The sequence below is a fragment of the Eucalyptus grandis genome, chromosome 8, assembly GCF_016545825.1.
Source record: "Eucalyptus grandis isolate ANBG69807.140 chromosome 8, ASM1654582v1, whole genome shotgun sequence".
NCBI lineage: Eukaryota > Viridiplantae > Streptophyta > Magnoliopsida > Myrtales > Myrtaceae > Eucalyptus > Eucalyptus grandis.
Window position 1 is genome coordinate 46190354 of NC_052619.1, and position 19891 is coordinate 46210244.

A 19891-nucleotide genomic window follows, 5' to 3' on the forward strand; every position below is an offset into this window, starting at 1 on the left:
CGGTTCTATTATATAAAAGTACAAGTTTAAAGCCGAGCTATTTGTCACTTTGATGGAGCTTTGAGATGCTTGCACTAAGTAAAGGTTTAACTTGAAAGAGACCTTTATGTATGTATATTAATCTCACAGAAATTTTGGCTGTATATTTCTAACGTTTTATTTTTTGTTTTTTGTTTTATAAACAAAAGTGGGGATTGTTGGTAATTTGTTTATAAAACAAATGAAGAGGTGCATTGTTCCACATCAAAAAGATGTGAGTGCGCACGTTGACGAGATTTGGCACTAATCGACAATCGTTAATTTTATTTATTGAAAATTCGGATTTATTTATATAAAATATTAACTATAAAATCTTGTTGAAACAGTGTGACTTTGTTCACAAAAAGTTACGATTATTTTTTATTTTTTATTTATTTAATTCCGAATTTTTATGTCTTTTCAACGTAACATTTGAGATGTACTTTTTCACGAAAGATTGTCTTTGTTCTTTTTGCAACCTTTTGAAGAGTTGCCTCTATTCGAAAGAAAAAGATAAATACTTTGTTTTGAGATCAAACATAGATCTTCTTCCATTTTTTCATTTTCTTTCGAGAGAAAACTACAGCCATTGTTTTTAATTGTTTCCCATGAGAGACCCTGGAGAAATACTAGAATTGCTATCTAGTATTTTCATCCGAGACTTTGTTGTATTCTGGAGGAAATTTGCCGGTGACTATTAGCAACATAGTGGGGCAAATAAACCCTTAAAGAAAGTGATATCACGCCTCAAAGTCTGACTTGAGTACTCTAAAGATCCGACTTCATTCTTCTACCCAATTCGAAGCCATATTTTTCCAATAGCATCCACTTGTTGTTCCCGGCGCTGCAATACCACGGCTCCCTGGCGACAGAGGTCAAGCAGAGCTGATCGAGCCTTGCGGGCCCCATCGCTTCCTTCTCTCCAATTCCCTCATCAATCTCTCTATTCTGCTTAACCCGAAAAGCAGAAAATTAGTTTAACCTCATATCCTTAATTAATCCAATTTTTTTTTTAGATGCTTTTAATCCCATTTTCCATGGTGACTGTGGTTTCAAGTAAAATGTGGTGAGACAAATTGTAATTTCATTTGCTAAGTTACTGATAGATTTGGGCAGGTAAGAATTCAATTGTTCAACATGCGCGGAGGAATTCCAATTTTTGATTATCTTAAAAATCTAGTAAATATGATTGACCAACTTTTGAAGCAAGAGCACGTGAGGGCTAGTATACTTTAACGTACACATAAGTAAAAAAAAAAATCTCCAATTGAAATATCTTTCGAGTAGTCGCAAACTGTTATTTATAATTTGCAAATATAAAATATAATAAAAAAAGGGAAGGCGTACTCAAGCGGTTGCAAACTACATTTCCTGGAAGCCACGGCAAAGTTCTTCAATTGGGAGGCAACGCAGGTCATGCATTTGAAAAGACCAATAATAATATTTTGTTGACCTACTATGAAGAAAGTCATTCATCATTTTTTTTTTCTTTTGTCATAAGAAAGTCATTCGTCTTGGATGTGTTTCTAGGGATGTCGATGAAAGATTCCACTCCTAGAATTTGGATTGCGTTTCGTTTGTTTGTACTTTGGTCTTTAGCGATTGCCTTCTTGCATTCTAATTGGATTCTTTCATGGAGCCTTATACATTTTATTCTGATTTTACACTGATGTATTTTTTGTAATTTCAAGATTATTTCGTTTTTAATTGATTAGTTTTTCTTTTTCTTTTGTGTGAGATAAGAATTCGATTGTTCAACATGTGTCAAACGATTTCACTTTTTGGTCACTTTAAAAAAAAAAAGAAAAAAGAAATGAGATATTCTGTTTTCCATATAATAAAAAGAAAAGCAAAGGACTAAAGTTCTTTTCTATTTATTATAAATCAACGTCTGTTGATGCCGAAGTGTTGAGCTAAAAACTTGACGGCGGAGGCTATTGGAAATAAGTTAAGGAAAAAAAGGCTGAGACGGCAGCGCGGGTTAGGCTAATCTTTTTGGCAGTGTCCGTTTGTGCCATTTGATGGACCCCTCACCTTTTTCCATCCCATCGCATCCCTCTCTATTATTACTAGGCAAAAGTCACAGGGAAACTATTCTCATTATGACACGTCTAATCCAAACTAGTCTAAACTTTCTGTGTACGATACTAAAAATTCCAAACTCCTATCAATGGGACTCATTACTCTTCTGTCAAAATTTTATTAATGAGAACTGCCTACATGAACATCAAAAAGCAAAACACATTGACATGACATCTATGTGATTTAAGTGAAAATCAAAAAGCAAAACATACCACCCATGCCCTCAAAATTCATTGGCTCTTTCTACACTTGAGTCTCTGCCCATGTTTGGGTTTTACTACGTGTTAGCCTATTATTTGCCTAGGCCTATCTACTTGCCGTCTCCCTAATGTTGTTGCCATGCTTCTAACTTTTTTTGTTTATCTGGCCTCGTCATTTTCACATGCATTGAATGGTAATGACACGAAGCTTCATGTCGTTTACCTTTGGCAAGGCACATTGGATGAGATGTGAAATCAAAACAACTCATGTCGACACTATATGTCTGATTGAGTCGTGTGGCTTATAGCTTTGTGGAGGTCATTAGTGAAATTTCCATTGGATTGACCTAGTACGCCTTTGAACACTATTCAAGGGCTTTCTTTCCAGAAAGCAACTAATCAAACGGGCCTCCAACCAGGACGGGATGAACTTATTGTCACAAAAAATTATGTTATGTTGACGGGGCAAATTATTTATCAAATCAATTAATAACAAACTCAACAATTACTGACGCAGCAAATGCTATCTTCGATGAAGAAAAGTCGCACGCGCAAATTTTCAACACTTTCAGGCGGCTAATAAAGTTAAACATCTGCCTATAAAGAATATATCGAGACAATCAAGTGGTGAACAAACTACCTCAAACAAAGTACCGGAACTTGGCAGCTCATTGCTTCTTGTTTACATCCTCCTTATTCTAATGGAGTCTTCTTCTTCTTCTTCTTCTTCCAAGCGTAGAAGAAGTTATGATGTCTTTCTCAGTTTCAGAGGCACGGATGTCCGCAATAACTTTGTCGATCATCTCTACACAGCTCTAGACCATTCAGGAATAAGCACTTACATTGACAGTGAAGAACTTGGTAAGGGAGAGCAGATATCAACCACGCTTATGGAGGCAATTGAGGAATAAAAAATCGCAATCATCGTTTTCTCGGAGAACTATGCCTCTTCACCGTGGTGTTTAGAAGAGGCGGTGAAAATCATGGCGTGCAAGGAGCAAAGAGGCCTCGTGGTTTTTCCGGTGTTTTACAAAGTGGAACCCAGAGAAGTGAGAACGCCAGGAAAAGGTAAAGGGGAGAGACAGAGTTATGGAGAAGCTATTGCAGAGCATAAGATCAAGTTCGGGGAGGATTCAGAAAAAGTAAAGAGATGGCAAAAAGCTCTTCTTGATGCTGGTAGCTTGTCTGGCTGGCATCATACCGATGGGTACGTTCATCACTTCTTCTGCTTCAGTTGGTCTAAATCTTTCGATACTTTTCTCTCTCAAGAACACACTCTCGTCAGACACACAGCACAGAGCACAGGTTCGGAGCACACGAACCAGAGCACACCATATGCAAGCCGTTTGTCTTCTCCGACCCTCCGCTGATTCTCGACACGCTGCCGCCCGAGTGCGCACATCCCCACGCCACCCCAGCCGCGTCACCTCAGCCCCTCTAGGTCTCTCTGCGTCAAGCGGCCTCGACGACTGTAAGCTGGCGACCTGAGATCTAGGTGTCAAGCCCGGATCGACGGTCACTAGCCGTTGGCCATGGTCGCCTGAGGCTGGCGGCGATGGCTGAGACGGGACAAAAACAGAGAGAGAGAGTTGCGACAACACGCGAAGGTGACCAGTACGGTACGACGGCGGGGGGAACGCAATGACGACGGCCGTGGGGCAGTGGCGAAGGCGGAGGGGAGCGGAGGTACAAACCTAGCCATCGTCCTTTACTAACACCGTTAAAAGTGGAGAATATTCCAATTAGATACCCCCACATTTTTCCAGTTTTGCCCTTCCTTGTGATCCGTATCCATGGGGCTCTTCTTCTTTTTTTGTTTTTGTTCTCTAAATGAAACAGAATATTCTTAAGAAGCCAGTCTTCTGTTAATTAATTTTATTAAATGAATCATGCCAATCTAAATTGAGGGAAGAAGGAAAATTTTAATTTCGTGAGCTAATGGAAGTGGTAAAACAACGCAATGGATATAGATCATATTCACTATTAAAACATTTGAGTTATCCCAAGTAACAAGATGCGCCACCATAAAAAAAAAAATGATCAAAAGATATTCATAAGATGAAAAGAAACTCTTTAATAAAATTTGATAATAATAAAGCATAAGGATCGTTCACTACTTTAGGGTTTGTGTCTCTTTTCTTTTACATCAAAAATTTATGTATTCAAAACTGGCAACAATTTCAAGATTCAAACTCAAAGCCTATCGACCAAAAATAAAAACTCAAGAGTCTAAATTTGTGAGTTCCTGCCCATCCATTGGTTTATAAACAAGTTTGTCATGAAAATTGTCGTTTTCATTAAGTACTCTGCAAAGACTCTTTTTGTGGATATGTTTATGGACAATCATGAGCCTTAGGACTTTCATCTTAGGTATTTTTATTGAACACTATCATCTTCAATAAATAGGTTCGTAATGACAGAGAAGCTATGGCTAAGCTCTTAGCTATTTTATACCTAAAATTTGTTTGAGATCATAAGAACTTACTTACAAGAATGGTTCCACATACTTCACACGTTACTTGGTCTATATTCTCCTACATTTGTTATCATAGAAAATCATTGTGACCCATTCCTCTTTCCTTTCAAGCACATGTTTTTCAGTATCAAGATAAAGAAAAGCACACCCACCCAGAGATCATAAGAACTTACTTACAAGAATGGCTCCACATACTTCACACGTTACTTGGTCTATATTCTCCTACATTTGTTATCATAGAAAATCATTGTGACCCATTCCTCTTTCCTTTCAAGCACATGTTTTTCAGTATCAAGATAAAGAAAAGCACACCCACCTATAGATAGCTATGATGGTTGGGCTTTACTATCTCATCGTCGAGGGAACGGGTTCGAATCTTCGGATGCTTGCGACTTAAGTGGGGGTCCTAGGGGTGGTGATTTACTAGGCCAGCCCTCGAGAATTTACGTCTAAATAGCGGCTTGCGGCGAGACTCAACCGGTGCTACCGAGCATTGGAGGATCGTGTGATCCTCGAAGGGTGATCTCCAACTGTCTCTTAGTCATCGAAAAAAAAAAAAAAAAAAAAAAAAAAAAAAAAAAAAAAAGATAAAGAAAAGCACCAAGGTCGTTACCAAAAAAAAAAAAAAAAGAAGAAGAGAAAAGCACCAAGGCCTAACTATAGGCCTTAATGAATATCCTTTGAACAAATTACAATTTTGTTTTATGAGGATAATCGGGCTTACATAAAGTCCTTTTTCCTGTTAAGAGCTAAGCAGATATTCTAACATCATTTGAGATTCTTCAGTCTCTAAAGACTGCCGAGTTGGCTGCTCTTTTTGCAGGACCTAAAATCTGAAGCTTGTCCCTCGGGATTCTTTCTATTAGTCTCTTATTCAATTACATCAAGCCTTCTCATTAAAGACACCTCCCTTTCTACAGTCATTTTCTTGAAAGAGAAATTTTGTCAAGAGAATATTTACTTCATAATGTAAGCCATTATGCATAGGAGAAGATATCTGGTATTCTATCAGCCTATTTTATTAAATAGAAATGTATATTTATTTTTTTTAAAAGAAGAAAGAACGAAAAGCTGGGTTTTTTTTTTCCTTTTAAAGATAATAAAAAGGCCTAATGGCATTTTTGTAAATACTTGAAGCTATAAAGAGCGAAAAGGTAATAAGAAGATAGGTTTCTACAGGAACCAATAGGCCGTGTTTGTCCAAACGGCCGAAGAGCCTGCCTTTATTTGTCCACTTTCAGAAGTGCACCCAAAATTGTTCGAAAAGGTATAATGCTTGATTTACCCCATTGGCAATGCTAATTTGGACTTTCACGTTGGTATTTTTATCACAGATATTTGCTTCGCAAAGAATTACCAGATATGACCAAAAAAAAAAAGGAATATACTAGATAAATGGGTAGGCATTTGGACAATTAAAGGAAAGACAAGTCAGTTTTAACGAACTTTGTAAAGAGATCAAAACAAGGCCTATCAATAATTTAGTATATCCAGCAATTAACGTATATCCAGCAATTAACTTGAATTATTAATATGTGAAATAGATAAACATACAACATTTAGAATAATGTAAATAATATAGTTTTAAATCCGTTAAGACTTGGGCATCTTGCTAGTTAAACATATTTGGACATTCATTTCCAAATATATTGCAGACTAGCTTCTTACTCAGCAATTCTCATTGACTACTTATTCATGTTTTTGGTTTGCTCTAAAAGCACTTTCAACTAATTTTCCCTTCTTAGATATGAAGCGGGGCTTATACGACATATAATACAGGAGATCTCAACCCAACTAGATCGAACACCATTATATGTGGCAAAATATCCGGTTGGGATAGATTCCCAAGTACGAGAGCTTCAAACAATCCTAAACCTACAGTTCAAGGATGATATTCTTATGGTAGGATTATGGGGACAAGGTGGTGTAGGGAAGACAACCATTGCTAAAGCCATATATAACACTATTTTAAGAGAGTTTCAAGGTTCTAGTTTCTTGGATCAAGTTAGAGAAAATTCCAAAAGTTCCATTGATTTGGTTCATTTGCAGAAAAAATTGCTATCGCAGGTTCTATGAAAAAGAATTAACAATCTTTAGTGTCGATGAAGGAAGTCAATTGATTCAAGATAGACTTTGCAACAAGAAAGTTCTCATTATTCTCGATGATGTGGATGATGAACGCCAATTAAATGCTTTAGCCGGAGATTGTGAATGGTTCGGTAGTGGAAGTAGAATAATTATCACGACAAGAAACAAGCATCTGCTAACATCTCATGGAGTAGATTCAGATCATTTGTATAAAGTTAAAGCCCTCGAGGATGGTGAAGCTCTTGAACTTTTTAGAAAGCATGCTTTTCTAAGAAGTCAAAAAATAAAAATAAGGAGCGATCTTGTTGATAGTGTTTTACATTATGCCAGAGGCCTTCCTTTGGCACTTGAGGAGTTGGGTTCTTTCTTGTGCGGTAGAGGAGAACATCAATGGGAAAGTACCCTAGGAAAATTGGCCAAAAGTCCTCACAAAAAAATCAATGACGTGTTAAAGGTAAGTTATGAAGGATTGGAGGACTATGTAAAGGAGATTTTTCTTGACATTGCCTGTTTCTTTAAGGGGCTGAATATAGACTACATTAAGAGTGTTCTTGATAGTTGTGATTTTGACACCACTATTGGGTTACAAATTCTCATTGAGCGCTCATTGATTAGTGAAGAGAGGGGGGCCTTAGAAATGCGTGACTTAATACAATTGATGGGTATGGATATTGTTAAAGAAGAATGTCGTGATGATTCTGGCAAACGCAGTAGATTATGGCTTTATGATGATGTTCTTGATGTTCTATCCGGAGATGCGGTAAGATTTATTAGTGCATAAGAATTCATATTCTATTCTTATCCTTGACTTTTTTTACTGCGGTTACAAAGTAACCTAAACATATTGGAATAATATACAGGGAACAGATGCGATAAAAGCCATAGTTTTGAAGCTACCAAAGCCAAAAGAGATGTATATTGGTCCTAATACTTTCACGAACATAAAAAAGTTGAGGTTGCTCATCCTACATAATGTAGATAATCCTTTTCAAGGTCCCATCCATCTCCCTAATCAGTTAAGGTGGTTTGAATGGCCTAATTGTGCCTTGATTCCAGAATTTGGCTATGGTCCAAACAAGTTAGTTGGACTTGATATGCGGAATAGCAAGATCAAGGAAGTGCCGAAACAATTTAAGGTGCGCATTTACTTGGTCCCTTTTCATTACTTATTCTAGTATGTATTAAATCAAATGATTTTTTTTATCCTGAGGAAAACATCTACAATTACTATATTCTTTATACATATTAAAGCATCAAATGTAGGTTGTCAATCTAGTACATAGATCCAATGCAGTTAAAATCTTCCGTTTGTAAATAGTCTTTCTTGTAACTAACAACTTGTTGATTATAGTTGAAATACATGTAACAAAGTCTTCATTTCTTATTATTGTACTTTAACTGCTTTCCTAACCACGTCCATGTGTCTTTAATTTTTCTAACCGAGTCATTCTATTTACGCAAATTGTTTAATCAAGTTTCAGCAGCATCAAATCTGATCAAATTCAGCCTACATGACCATCAAAGGGTGTTGGAGTATGACATGGATTAAATATTGCCTACGCGGTTGCTCTCTAAACAGTGATTGTTGGTAGATGCCATAACATGTTTAACTAGCTTCTATTTTAAGCTAATTCTATAATTGTTGACGTATGTGTGATATTTAATCCACATTATATTGCGGGGTCAGTCTAACGGCCACATCTGCTAGAATTGGCTAGATTTAGTACGGGAGAGATTTGATTAGACAATTTATTTAAGTAGAAGGACTTGATTAAAAGGGTAATGAAAGTATAGGGATGAAAAGTAGAATTTTTCCGTACATTTACAAAAAAAAAAAGACAACAACAACAGTGAGCTTAGACCATCATGACTTTGAGCTGAAAATCAAACAAAAACTTCTCGGTATGTGATTTAATGTTTGAACATAGAACGTGCTTAAGCAATACGATGAGACTTTTTATTTTATTTGTAGACTTTTAATATATGCAATAGTCCCGATATCTTTAAAGACCCTTCCCATGAGAGAATTTTGAAGCCACGTACTCATTACTCTTTGAACGGTACTTGGTAAGATTCAATTGATAAAATATTGGAATGTCTAAATGAAATTTAACTAATTCATAGAGAATCAACAATTTTATCAATGTGACGGATCTTGATGAAGGCTTTTATTTTTCATGCTAAACCCAGGAAGTTTTTATCCATCTCATGTTAGAAAATTACAAAAAAGGATTTTATCCAGCTGATTTTAGACTAATTTCTTACCAAATATAAAATAGTGAACATTATTGGAAGATCTTGACAATATAATTAGTAAGATTTTAATATTTATTGAATATCTTTTGCATTTAACCAATTAAGTTAGCCCTTGTTTGCTAATCACATTAAGCGATTTTCAACTTAAAGCAATTAATAAAGTGGTGTGTAGGTAGAGTTTATCAAATGCACTTAATGATATCAACTATCGAAAGAAAGGTTTAATTTTCAGCAATTAATATAGTTATCAAACACCCTAAGCTAAAAGTAGATGATAATTTAACACGTAAAAAATTGGTAAACCACCAAAATCAAAGTTGGTAGTTTCCTATATGATTTAATAACTTTAACAAGTTGGCAACCATAAAAATAAATGTTGCTAATTGTTAGAGTAATTAAAAGTTTCAAAACAATCAAATAGAAGTTAGTAAATGGACTCAAATAAGAGTTATAATATATAAATAAATAGGTGAAGCTTGTGCAAGGTTGAGCTACATGGCATGCTTACGCATGAGCTTTGCTAAATAATTCGGTTTTTATGGTCAATTTAGCAAATCTTTATCCTACGTGTCTAATTGTTACCCATATTTCGATAATAATTGATATAACTTTATATTCTATTGCATAATTCTCTAATAGAGTAATGCAAAATTTGGTAATACATGTTGAAAAATATTTTTTTCATGTATATATATATTATATGCTTAAATATGATTATTATGATGAGCTTCACCTGAAAAGAAACTAACCCATCTTGTATTTGACTTACATTTAACAAACAATAATAAATGAAAAAAAATCAAATTCATATTTGGCTCATATTTTACAAATAAATCATTTAAATCATATTTGAGAAATAATCGTAAGGCCCCGGAAGTTTAGGGATCATCCATCCAAACTCCTTGTGGGGTTCATGTTGGGTAGAAATTGATTGCCCAATTTTATTGATCCCGGGATGAGTCTACCATGACCACTTTCTTGGCCCAATCACTTTGGCTATTCCATGGCCTTCCAGTCAATGAACCCAAGGCCCACTTTTGGTCCATCTTGGATTTGCTAGTTAATCCTAACTACAGCCCACGGCCTATTACACGTTGTTGGACCTAACAAAGAAAAGTGCTCTCAAAAACGAAAATCCATCCGAGAATCTTGGCTTGTCGGATTTATTCATAGGCGGGTCATACTAAACCAAAAGAAATGGGCAACTGGTCCGTCCGATTAGAATGCATGAAGAAGACGATACTTATAGATACTAAAGTTACTAATGGTGAAAATTATTCAATGTAATTCCCCGATTAGTGCTTTTCATTTTGATGGGGGCTTTCGCACATAAAATCCATTCATGAAGATACATGTTTTTGGGCTTTGGTCAGATTCGATGAAGGGAGACCCAAACCAACGTGTTATTCATTTTTTCATGCCATGTGCGGTGGGCAAAGGTTATTGTCCATGGGCATCCAAGTGATGGATGAGTGCTTCGGGGCACGACGAATTAGGAGCGGTACTCATTGATATAACGTGTCAAACCAACGTCTCACTCAGTTTTTCCAGTAATGTTTAATGTTTTATGTTTGGATTTAATATCATCACACGTAAATTTTTTTGCGTCGGATCCGTCATTCTCTACATCAAATCCATTTTGCAGCCGTCTACCAAGTGGGTTGACATATATGCATTGTAACAATGGAGGATCAATTTGGTCAAAGGGTACAAGTTTGAGATTTTTGAGAGGTGGAAATTAATCGTAAATGTGTCATGAGGGACTAGTTTTGGCTCTTTAATGATATTAACCCTCTCTATTAATCAGATGATAAACCTGTTAATTCCATATAAGCTTAGAAAGAAATTCATTGATGTGTATATTTATTTTGTTCTGCACATATTTTATCTCTATTGCGAAAAAGTCATGTCGATATCAGCATTCATATTAGTAAATATAGTCTTATCCATGCATGCAAGGCATCATACTACTTTTCTATAAAATTCAGTACCATTAACTTCTTGGTAAGCTCTGTAATGAAATAGTTTGTAATTTAAAACTATGTAGTAACCTAAATGTATTGGTTACTTACCAAAGCATTATTGCTAAACAAGTTTTCAATCAAAATTTTGTTGGCAACGGAATTTCACAATTGACAACGTCTTTCAACTTTTACAAGCACAGAATGGTGTTCCAATTTTACACAATGGGACAACAGAATCGTCCCAATGTAATTTGTTTAGGAAAACTATAAGAACCATGTATACGCCTCTGGATAGATAGAAATAATTACTTGTTCATTAGAGCCAAATTTTGAATTAAATACTTATCTCAGGTTTTTTTTTTCATCCAGAATGTCTACCCAAGTTGGTTTCTTTGTTCTTGCAGGACTTCATAAAACTGAAGTTCATTAACTTCAGTGGATGCCAATCGCTGGTTTGTATGCCGGACCTCGATTGTACTCCAAATCTCGAGATATTGGATCTCCATGGGTGCAAAAACTTGGAGCATGTCCATGAATCAGTTTCATATCACAACAAGTTACAGTTTTTGAATTTAGGTGAGTGCTCAACACTTCATCATCTCCCTGATGTGCTCCAGTCCATGAATCTTCAGCTTTTGAATCTTATGGATTGCTTAAAGTTGCAAAGACTACCTGATTTTTCGGATAAAATGAAAGGCTTGCGAGAACTTCATTTAGGAGGGACTTCAATTGAGGGACTTCCCATATCCATAGAAAATTTTGTCGCTTTGAGGGAAATGAATTTATATAATTGCAAGAAATTGGCAATCCTTCCGTCTAGCATTTACAAGTTGTCAAATCTTGAATTCCTAATACTTCATGGCTGCCCAAAACTAGTCAAGTTTCCAAAGTGGGAGGGGGATTCGAATGATCCCCATATGAAAATGGGATTTCCTAAGTTGTGGTTGCTAGACCTTGCCGAATGCAATTTATTGGAAGTAGAATTCCTGGAGAATCCTTCGTTTTTTCCCTCCTTAAATTATTTGTCTTTGGAAGGAAACAATTTTACTAACCTTCCTACGTGCGAGCAACAGTATAAGTTGGCCTATTTACATGTTTCATATTGTCAAAGAATACAAGAGATCCTCGATATTCCAGGGCAATTTCAACGTCAATGGACAATTGGCTGTGAATCTCTAAGTAAAAGGCCCTAAAAAATATGTGACTTTGACAATGTTGACTTATCTTCATATCATGAACGGCTCCATGAGTTCCGTATGATGATATGTTGAAGTATGAGGTTAGACTCTCCCTCTCTCTTTGATTGATATGAGACTGTGTACATGTTGACTGCACCGAGTGCTTGTGTACTGTGAAAGGCCGAAAATCCTGAATCGGTGGGCTAATTAACAAAAGCAAACATTTTGAAAGTGATTTTGCATATATATGTAGTGGAGGTGACTATAAGGCAACTCAAATGATATTCTCTCTATCTATAGAACTCTAGTTCTTTGTGCCATTACAAGGATTGCCCAATTAAGTAAAAAAAAACTTCAACAATATATGTTCATCCAGTTACAAAATCTTCAACAATACATATCCTGTTTCCACCAATTAAGTACAAAAAATCTTTGTAATGTTACTGCTAACTATGGCTAAACTATAAGACTGCCCACTTAAAAAAACTATCTAACAGTGTGCATTGTGACAGGTGTTTCATAATTTATATGGTAGCCGACAACTTATTATGCCTGGAGGAGTGATGCCAGAATGGTTGCTTCCTAATAATGAGGGTCATATTTCTTTCATGGCTTCAAAAGACTTGTTTGAAAAATTCTTAGGATTGGCTTTCTGTGTCGTAGTCTGAGCAAAATGGGGAAAAGAGAATGGACAATTGAGCATTTTGTCAGCCATTAATGGTCAAATATTTGGTTGGGCATAATACGAAATGGCATTTCCGACATGATTTCAATCATGTGCGGCTTCAGTGTTACGAACCAAGGCTACTGTGGAACCGAGTCTCTATTGGTCCAAATGGCTGGAATTGTTTCATGTTAACCATTAAAGCATCGGGTAATGCAATCGTGAAAGTATGTGGATTTCGACTAATATGCAAGCCATTAGAGAATGATTTGGAGATTTTTCTTCAACATAATCAGTCCCTAGATCAAGCTTTATTGTATGAGGTTCGACATGAAGATGATTGGAAGAGCACGGTGGAAGAAAGTCTAAGTGAAACAGAAGATTCACTAGATAATAAATACAATAGAGAGGAAAATAGTTCAAGTGATTTAATACTCGAAGGATCCAGCGCGACTGACTTCCCACTCCAGGTTCCTCTCTCTCTCTCTCTGCCAACCCTCCCCCCTCCCCCCCCCCCCCCTTCCCCTCCCGGAGGGCTTCTCTGTGCGTGGTTGTGTCTGTGTGTGGGTGAGAGAGAAACATACAGAGTCTATGTTTAGTGCTTTGTGTGTCTTATAATGCAAAAGCAGAAAATGCTAGATAAACAAATTAATCTAGGGTGATTATGCACCTTATTTGTAATATAAGGAAAGCAAGGATCAATACATGTAATTATTATAGAATTCCAGCTTAGGTTGAATTACAAGGAATATGCTCAAATCAAGCTCTTCTACTCGTACTTAATTATAAACTTGGGTTCTTCTAACTATTTACTCATTTAACAGAACTATCGCTATTCCCTAATTCACAAGAATTGCCGAAATGTTGTCCCTAGAGGAGAGATGCTAAAGGAGTTTGTGCCTGTTGAAGACGGTACCATATCTTTCATGGCTTCACAAGATTTGTATGACAAGATCCTAGGATTGGCTCTTTGTGTTGTTTTCAGTGTAGAAGATGGAAAAAAGGAAATATCTTTTGACATTGTGCCACGCATTAATGGCGAAAGGCAGAATGTGCTATCGGGAACTCTCGGTTCACTTGATTTGAATCACACGTGGATTCAATATCTCCGCCCAAATGTGCTGTGGGGATTCTTGGAAGGAGGAGTTGATTTTGGTCAATTTGACGAGAGAGATTTACGATTCAGCCTTAATGTTAGAGTATTTGGTGGAACCCTACAAAAGTTGGGATATATGATAAGATGTGGGGACTAGAGGATGATTTGAAGGCTGTGCTTGGAGACAAGATAACAGTGAATCCAGCTTCACTCTATGAGGAGGATTCTGATGAATCAAGTTTTTTAAGAAACAGCTTCCTTAGGCGGATAAATCTTAAAGCGCTGGTCTAGTTTTGTTGGATAGCTTGGTCACGACTTCTGAGGGAACTGCTTCCTTTTTATTATTATTGCCATGTCTTTAGAAGGGAACTACTTCTTTCTTATGATCATTATGGGGTGTTTTGACGTATGAACTTTTTATTATTATGCCAGCTTCATTTGATTTAAACTCAAGTGCGACTTCATGGCAAGTGTTTCTGTTTTTTTCATGTTTCCTTGTCAAGCGGATCATGATCTCCTTGATAAATGTCATGTTCTGTGCAAAAGACTTAGTTACATGTCATTTACATATCATTTACTGATTTCACAGCAGGTATTCATTTTCGGACTAGGCTGATTGCTATCCCATGTTAATTTTCGAGTGTCTTATCATGTCCATGTTGATTCTCAAGTTTCAACAACAGTTTGAAGTACATTGAATGACAACTTCCCACAGATTCATAAACTTTAGCTGAATCAGGGATGTCATACATGAATCTCTCTAGTGATTGATGATTCATGAGGCAGAGAGCGAGGGTGACAGAGTCCCTTGGACTGCTTTTTCAGTCCAAAATTCCACTAGGTAAGAATGAGCAAAATCATCCACGACTTTGACTGATGGCTTAGCCATAGAGCGAGAGTTTAGAGCTTCCAAAACCAGTGACAACTGTGGGAATAAGATGATCTCCTGTAGCCAGTGCTTGTCCCTTCTCTCTTTCGTATGAAGAAAACCCCCTCTGTAACGTCGACTGGGTGTTTGTGATTTTGTTAACTGTTACCATTGTATAATTCACGGATTTAATTGTTTGACTACTAGTTTTCTGAAATTAGTTTTAGTGTTTTTCTATTATATGAGATGTCCTGGTCAATTTAGATGGATAATTTTATTCCATTGTCACACCACTTCGTGTAAAATTTTCTGAGAGGATCGCTGCTGTCCGTAGGTGTAATGCCGGAATAAAACCAGTGTACAGTTGTTGGGTCTTGTTGACTTTTATGGATGAGAACTGTTCATATTTTGTTTGTGAGGCGAGTTAATTTTTAATCTCACCCTATTGGTAGTTATTCATTAGCATCTGTTTGTTTTTCCTCAAACCTATAAAGTTATTAGTTTTTAATTGTGATCTAGTCGATTCCTCAGTTGTGACCAAACAGATTGCATGGGATAGGTGCAGTAGTCTTGTGCGGTAACTGGAGGCTTCTTTGAGCTGAAAGGTTTTGAGCTTGTAGCAGGTTGCTCGCCTGTTTTTGTACCACGTTATCTTAAAGCTCTATAGCCTCCTGCTTTCTTTAACATTATTTAGACACAGTAGTTTACATGGTTTTCGCTGCGAAGTGTCTCAATTTACAACAAACAGTTTTAAGCAACTAAAATCTTGTACATGGAAAGACAACTTCCTACAGCTGAAACAGCGATGTTGTGCACCGATCTATCTAGTTAATGTAGTCATTGATGATTGATAGGCAGAGAGCGAGGGTGATAAAGAGTCCCTTGGACTGCTTTGTTCGGTCCAAAATTCCACTGAGGTAAGAATGGACAAGATCATGCATAAATTTGAATGATGGCTTAGTCATAGAATGAGAGTTTAGAGCTTCCAAAGCCATTGACATCTGAGTGAACGAGATTATATCCCGCAGCCGGTGCTTGTCCCATCTCTCTTTCGTCTGTAAAAAGCCCCTGTTACGTCGAGCATGTTTCTATGATTCTGCCTAACTGAATCCAGCTTTAAACCATCCCCTCCTCCCCAAAAAGAAGCAAGCCCATTGTTGAATTCAGGATTCAAAAAAAGTAGCACTTGCGCTCCATTTCTTATTCCTCGTCATTAAAGTACACTTCGTAATCAACATAACCTTTTTCCATCACCAAGTTCAATTTCATCAGGAACGTTATCAATGGAAATGGAACCTCTCAATTTTTTGTCAGAGTTGAATAACTAACATGTATTCCTTTTCAACAAATTATCTGAACTTCTTGTTCGTGCAAACATATTGAAATTGCTTATTAATGCCATGTTGTGTTCAGAGGAGGGTTCTAGGGTTAAAAGAGTTATATTCCTCTAAGTTTTACATTTCCACCTTATCCCAATTGGCGGTCACGTACCCATCAAAGAAAGAGTTCATACTTTCACTTATTTGCATGGTAGACATTCGCGTCCAAAAACCGTCTTTCACATAAATAGGAACCCAACAATGTCGCTCATTATATAAGTAGCCACACCATTCATTTTCACGAAGATCAATTGCTCAAACATACATCCCCAAGCTATTTTGGATTCTTCAACGGTTGGGATCATAGGCAATAGTATGTAAAGTCATCTCGACAAGTTGAAAAGTCAGTATATCAACCTAATTTTCTACGATCTCTTTTCATGATGTGCCATAACCACCATCGATGCTTAGAATTGCGGGACACACGCTCAACTGCATTTTGAATTGCCTTGTCCTGGTTGGTGATGATAGTTCCTCCCATCAAAGAAAGCCAGGCCTTGACTTCTTTCCTTTCCAATCTTTCTCACCAAAGATTTTCATACCCTCCTGCCTCAACAACATACGAGTTAAAATACCAATTCTTCTCTAGTTCTATCACATTTTCTTCGTCAATTTGATTTCCTTTTGGCTCATCACTAGTAGCCTCTGTTTCACGTTCTTTGTCATTAGATAGTGTGCCATCGTTTATTAAAATTATGGAAAACAAAAATGTTTGTACGACAATTAATTAGAAATGTCGATATGTTGAAGATTATAACAGGTGATTTTTCTAAATAAGAATATGATGCTATAGTAGTTTTTTTTGGTATAATCGTAAACCAACGCGGTAGCAATCTATTAATAACAGCTTGTGCTATCTGCAAATCAAAGTCCTTCAACCATGTCTTCTAGATAATCAAACTGTTATTGATTGGTGGGTGGATGGAGACAAAATAGGTACAACCCATCTCAGGCAAGCACAAATCAGATACATAGAACGAATAGAAATCATAAGAAACAACAAAAGATGACAAACCTAACACGTCGACAATCAAAATCACACTCTGGAATCTTAAACGCCAAATATCACAATTTAATAACAAAATGAAACATAAAGAGAAAACAAAACAAAAAATAGGGCTATTCGTATAAAATTCCTAGGCTTCAAAAATTTGTGTATCCACATACCAATAACTCTAATATTACCCATTTTTTCTTTTCAATTTAGTCCATGTTTTTTTTTTTTTTTTTTTTTTCAGTCCATGTTGTTTATATGGACGGAAATATTGATATACGGAAAGCCACATCAGCACAACATTAATGCACCTTTCCAAATTCATCATTAATTCAAAATAAATAAATATTAATATAAAAGAAAAGAAACAAGCCAAACAAAAAAGAAAGAAAAAAAAACCCCATTGATGGAAAAAAAACTCCACTGATATGGAAAATGTGGGGCTCGGGACCTTAGAGAGAAGGTTTGAGTTGGCCTGTGGGGGCGGCGCATCCAGCGACCTTCGCTAGCGAACAAAGTGAGATCTGACTACTAAGTGCGTGTATCGATGAGTCTAGATCACCAACGTTACACTTAAAAGTTGGGGACTCCAATCCTTCGAGTGAAGCCTTGGAATGATTTCGGTTTAGCCGAGGGGAAAATCATGCAACCATCAAGCATCGATTAAAGAAAGGGTGCTCAGGTATCATGTCGTCTTGCTAGAAATCCGTACAGAATATTAATAGAGCACGATCACTAAATGCAGGATAACATATTTCCAAACAATCAGCTATAAAAGGCTTACCATCTTTCAAATAAAAACTCAGTTCTCTACCATGTAAAGAATCACAAAAGTGACTTTGATTCTCCCTTTAAACATCTCCATCACAGATTTCCAGCTGCAAACCATTAAAGATCACAAAATTGAGACAAACCTTCCTCGAGGTTATTAAATCGTTACACCGTTTACTCTTTCTTTGGACAAAACCCCCTCTCTGAATTTCCCGTCTTTGGCGACTTGAAGAGTAGGCCAACTTCACCTTTTATGACCCTTGTAGATGGTACCAATGCTCCTTCCAATGAAAGATTATCTGGAAACAAATAATAGGCATGAAAGATTATCTGGAAACAAATAATAGGCCGATTTCTCCTTTTATGCCACTTCAGGGCTATCCCGGGTGAAAATTTTGAATACGAAGCACTTCTTGAGGGCAATATGATCGAACCACTATCATTCCCAGGTCTCTTAAATTTTTGTGCGATGACCAGAGTAAGAGAGGAGTAGACAAACAATCAAAGATGATGACGTGAGAGCTTAAAGGTTGATGATTTTTCCCATATCCCTTTCTTCACGATGGACTTATAACTTCCTTTATTATGCTTGAAGACAATCAACTAATAGCTTCAAAAAAATTATGAAACAGAAACTTATATGGTGATGTAAACAATTCAATCGATGAATATTTGAAAGGAAAATGACGACAAGATTCCAAATATTCGTCAAAGCCAAGACTTTTGTTGTTCTGGCGGGTCCCTTCTCAAACATCGGCATCTAAACTCAAGAAATAGGACTGCAACTAAAAGAGGCGGTCACTTTTCTGCATAGCAAGCTACTAGAGAACTAATTAACTTTATTAATGCATGAGAGACACAGGAACGGATCAATCACAGTGGAGTCTTTACCAGTCTGTGAGGGCCTTATTGCCTTCTAGGGAACTCAGTCACGTCCCTAAGTTCTGTCTCCCTAGCTATATAGCAAGGGTACAAGAAATGAATGTTTCCTGTTTTCCTTTACTGTTGCCACACGATCCTATAGATGCAGCCAAACATGTATACACGTATGTTTAAGCAATGAAAATGAGTACATGAGCGGCTGCTCAAACATAGAAGCTGATGGAAGGCCTAATCACTCGCCATCTAAATCAACACTGAGACCTCTATGCATTAGCTCGAGTCATCAGTGGTGAGCGACCTCACTAAACTCTCAGGCAATACAAATGAAAGGATCACACTAAAGAATTGTAAAACTACTTACTTGATAATGATCAGGTTTGAACTCAATTGACCGGAGCAGTTTTTCTCTGCAGCACTAGGTCATCCATCAAATAAATAATCTGCTATTAGCCGGTATATATATATATATATGATGGATTGTGTTCCCCTCTGGAAACATGAAAAAAAAAATGAAATAAAATTCAAAAGATGATATCACTAGATATTAATTGAGTGTATCCATTCTAAAAGATTATATGAAATCTCCAAGGTTCCAAGTCAATTGCAAATCTATCAAAGAGATGAGAACAAGTTTGAAGGCTCTGTATTATCAACTATAGCTTTTGTCACAATTGCCATAACCTTCCACATAATGCACCCGTAACTAAATTCATTTTCAAACTAGCATTTACATATAAGAAACAATTCTGGCGAGATAGGCTTATGAGAGATACGTGTCTGTGAAATTCTAGTGAAGATCCATGATTGATTTTGCTATGCGATTTGAATAATTTATAATTTTGGGCAAATATTTAAAAAAAAAAAAAAAAAGTCAGTTTTCAGTTTTTCGTAAATCATAAAACGAACAATTCAACTCAAAATTTCAGGAAAAAAAAAACTCAAAATTTAACTCGTCGTCGTTTCTGGAAAAAAAAA

At 36.6% G+C, this 19891-nt stretch overlaps 1 protein-coding gene across 2 annotated transcripts; it reads left to right on the top strand.

Annotated features, from left to right (window-relative positions):
• Positions 1-2985: 2985 nt before the first annotated feature.
• Positions 2986-8030, top strand: LOC104416673 (disease resistance protein RPV1). 2 transcript variants are annotated; one of them, XR_005545624.1, is made up of 3 exons: positions 2986-3507; positions 6522-7624; positions 7725-8030. XR_005545624.1 is itself a non-coding variant. In XM_039299515.1 (2 exons), exons 1-2 carry the CDS (start codon positions 3284-3286, stop codon positions 6850-6852), a joined length of 555 nt encoding a protein of 184 aa, XP_039155449.1. In that variant the 5' UTR covers positions 2986-3283; the 3' UTR covers positions 6853-8030. The 2 variants fall into 2 exon arrangements, 1 of the variants encoding a protein (XP_039155449.1); XM_039299515.1 differs by having other exon boundaries at positions 6522-8030.
• The last annotated feature ends 11861 nt before the right edge of the window (positions 8031-19891 follow it).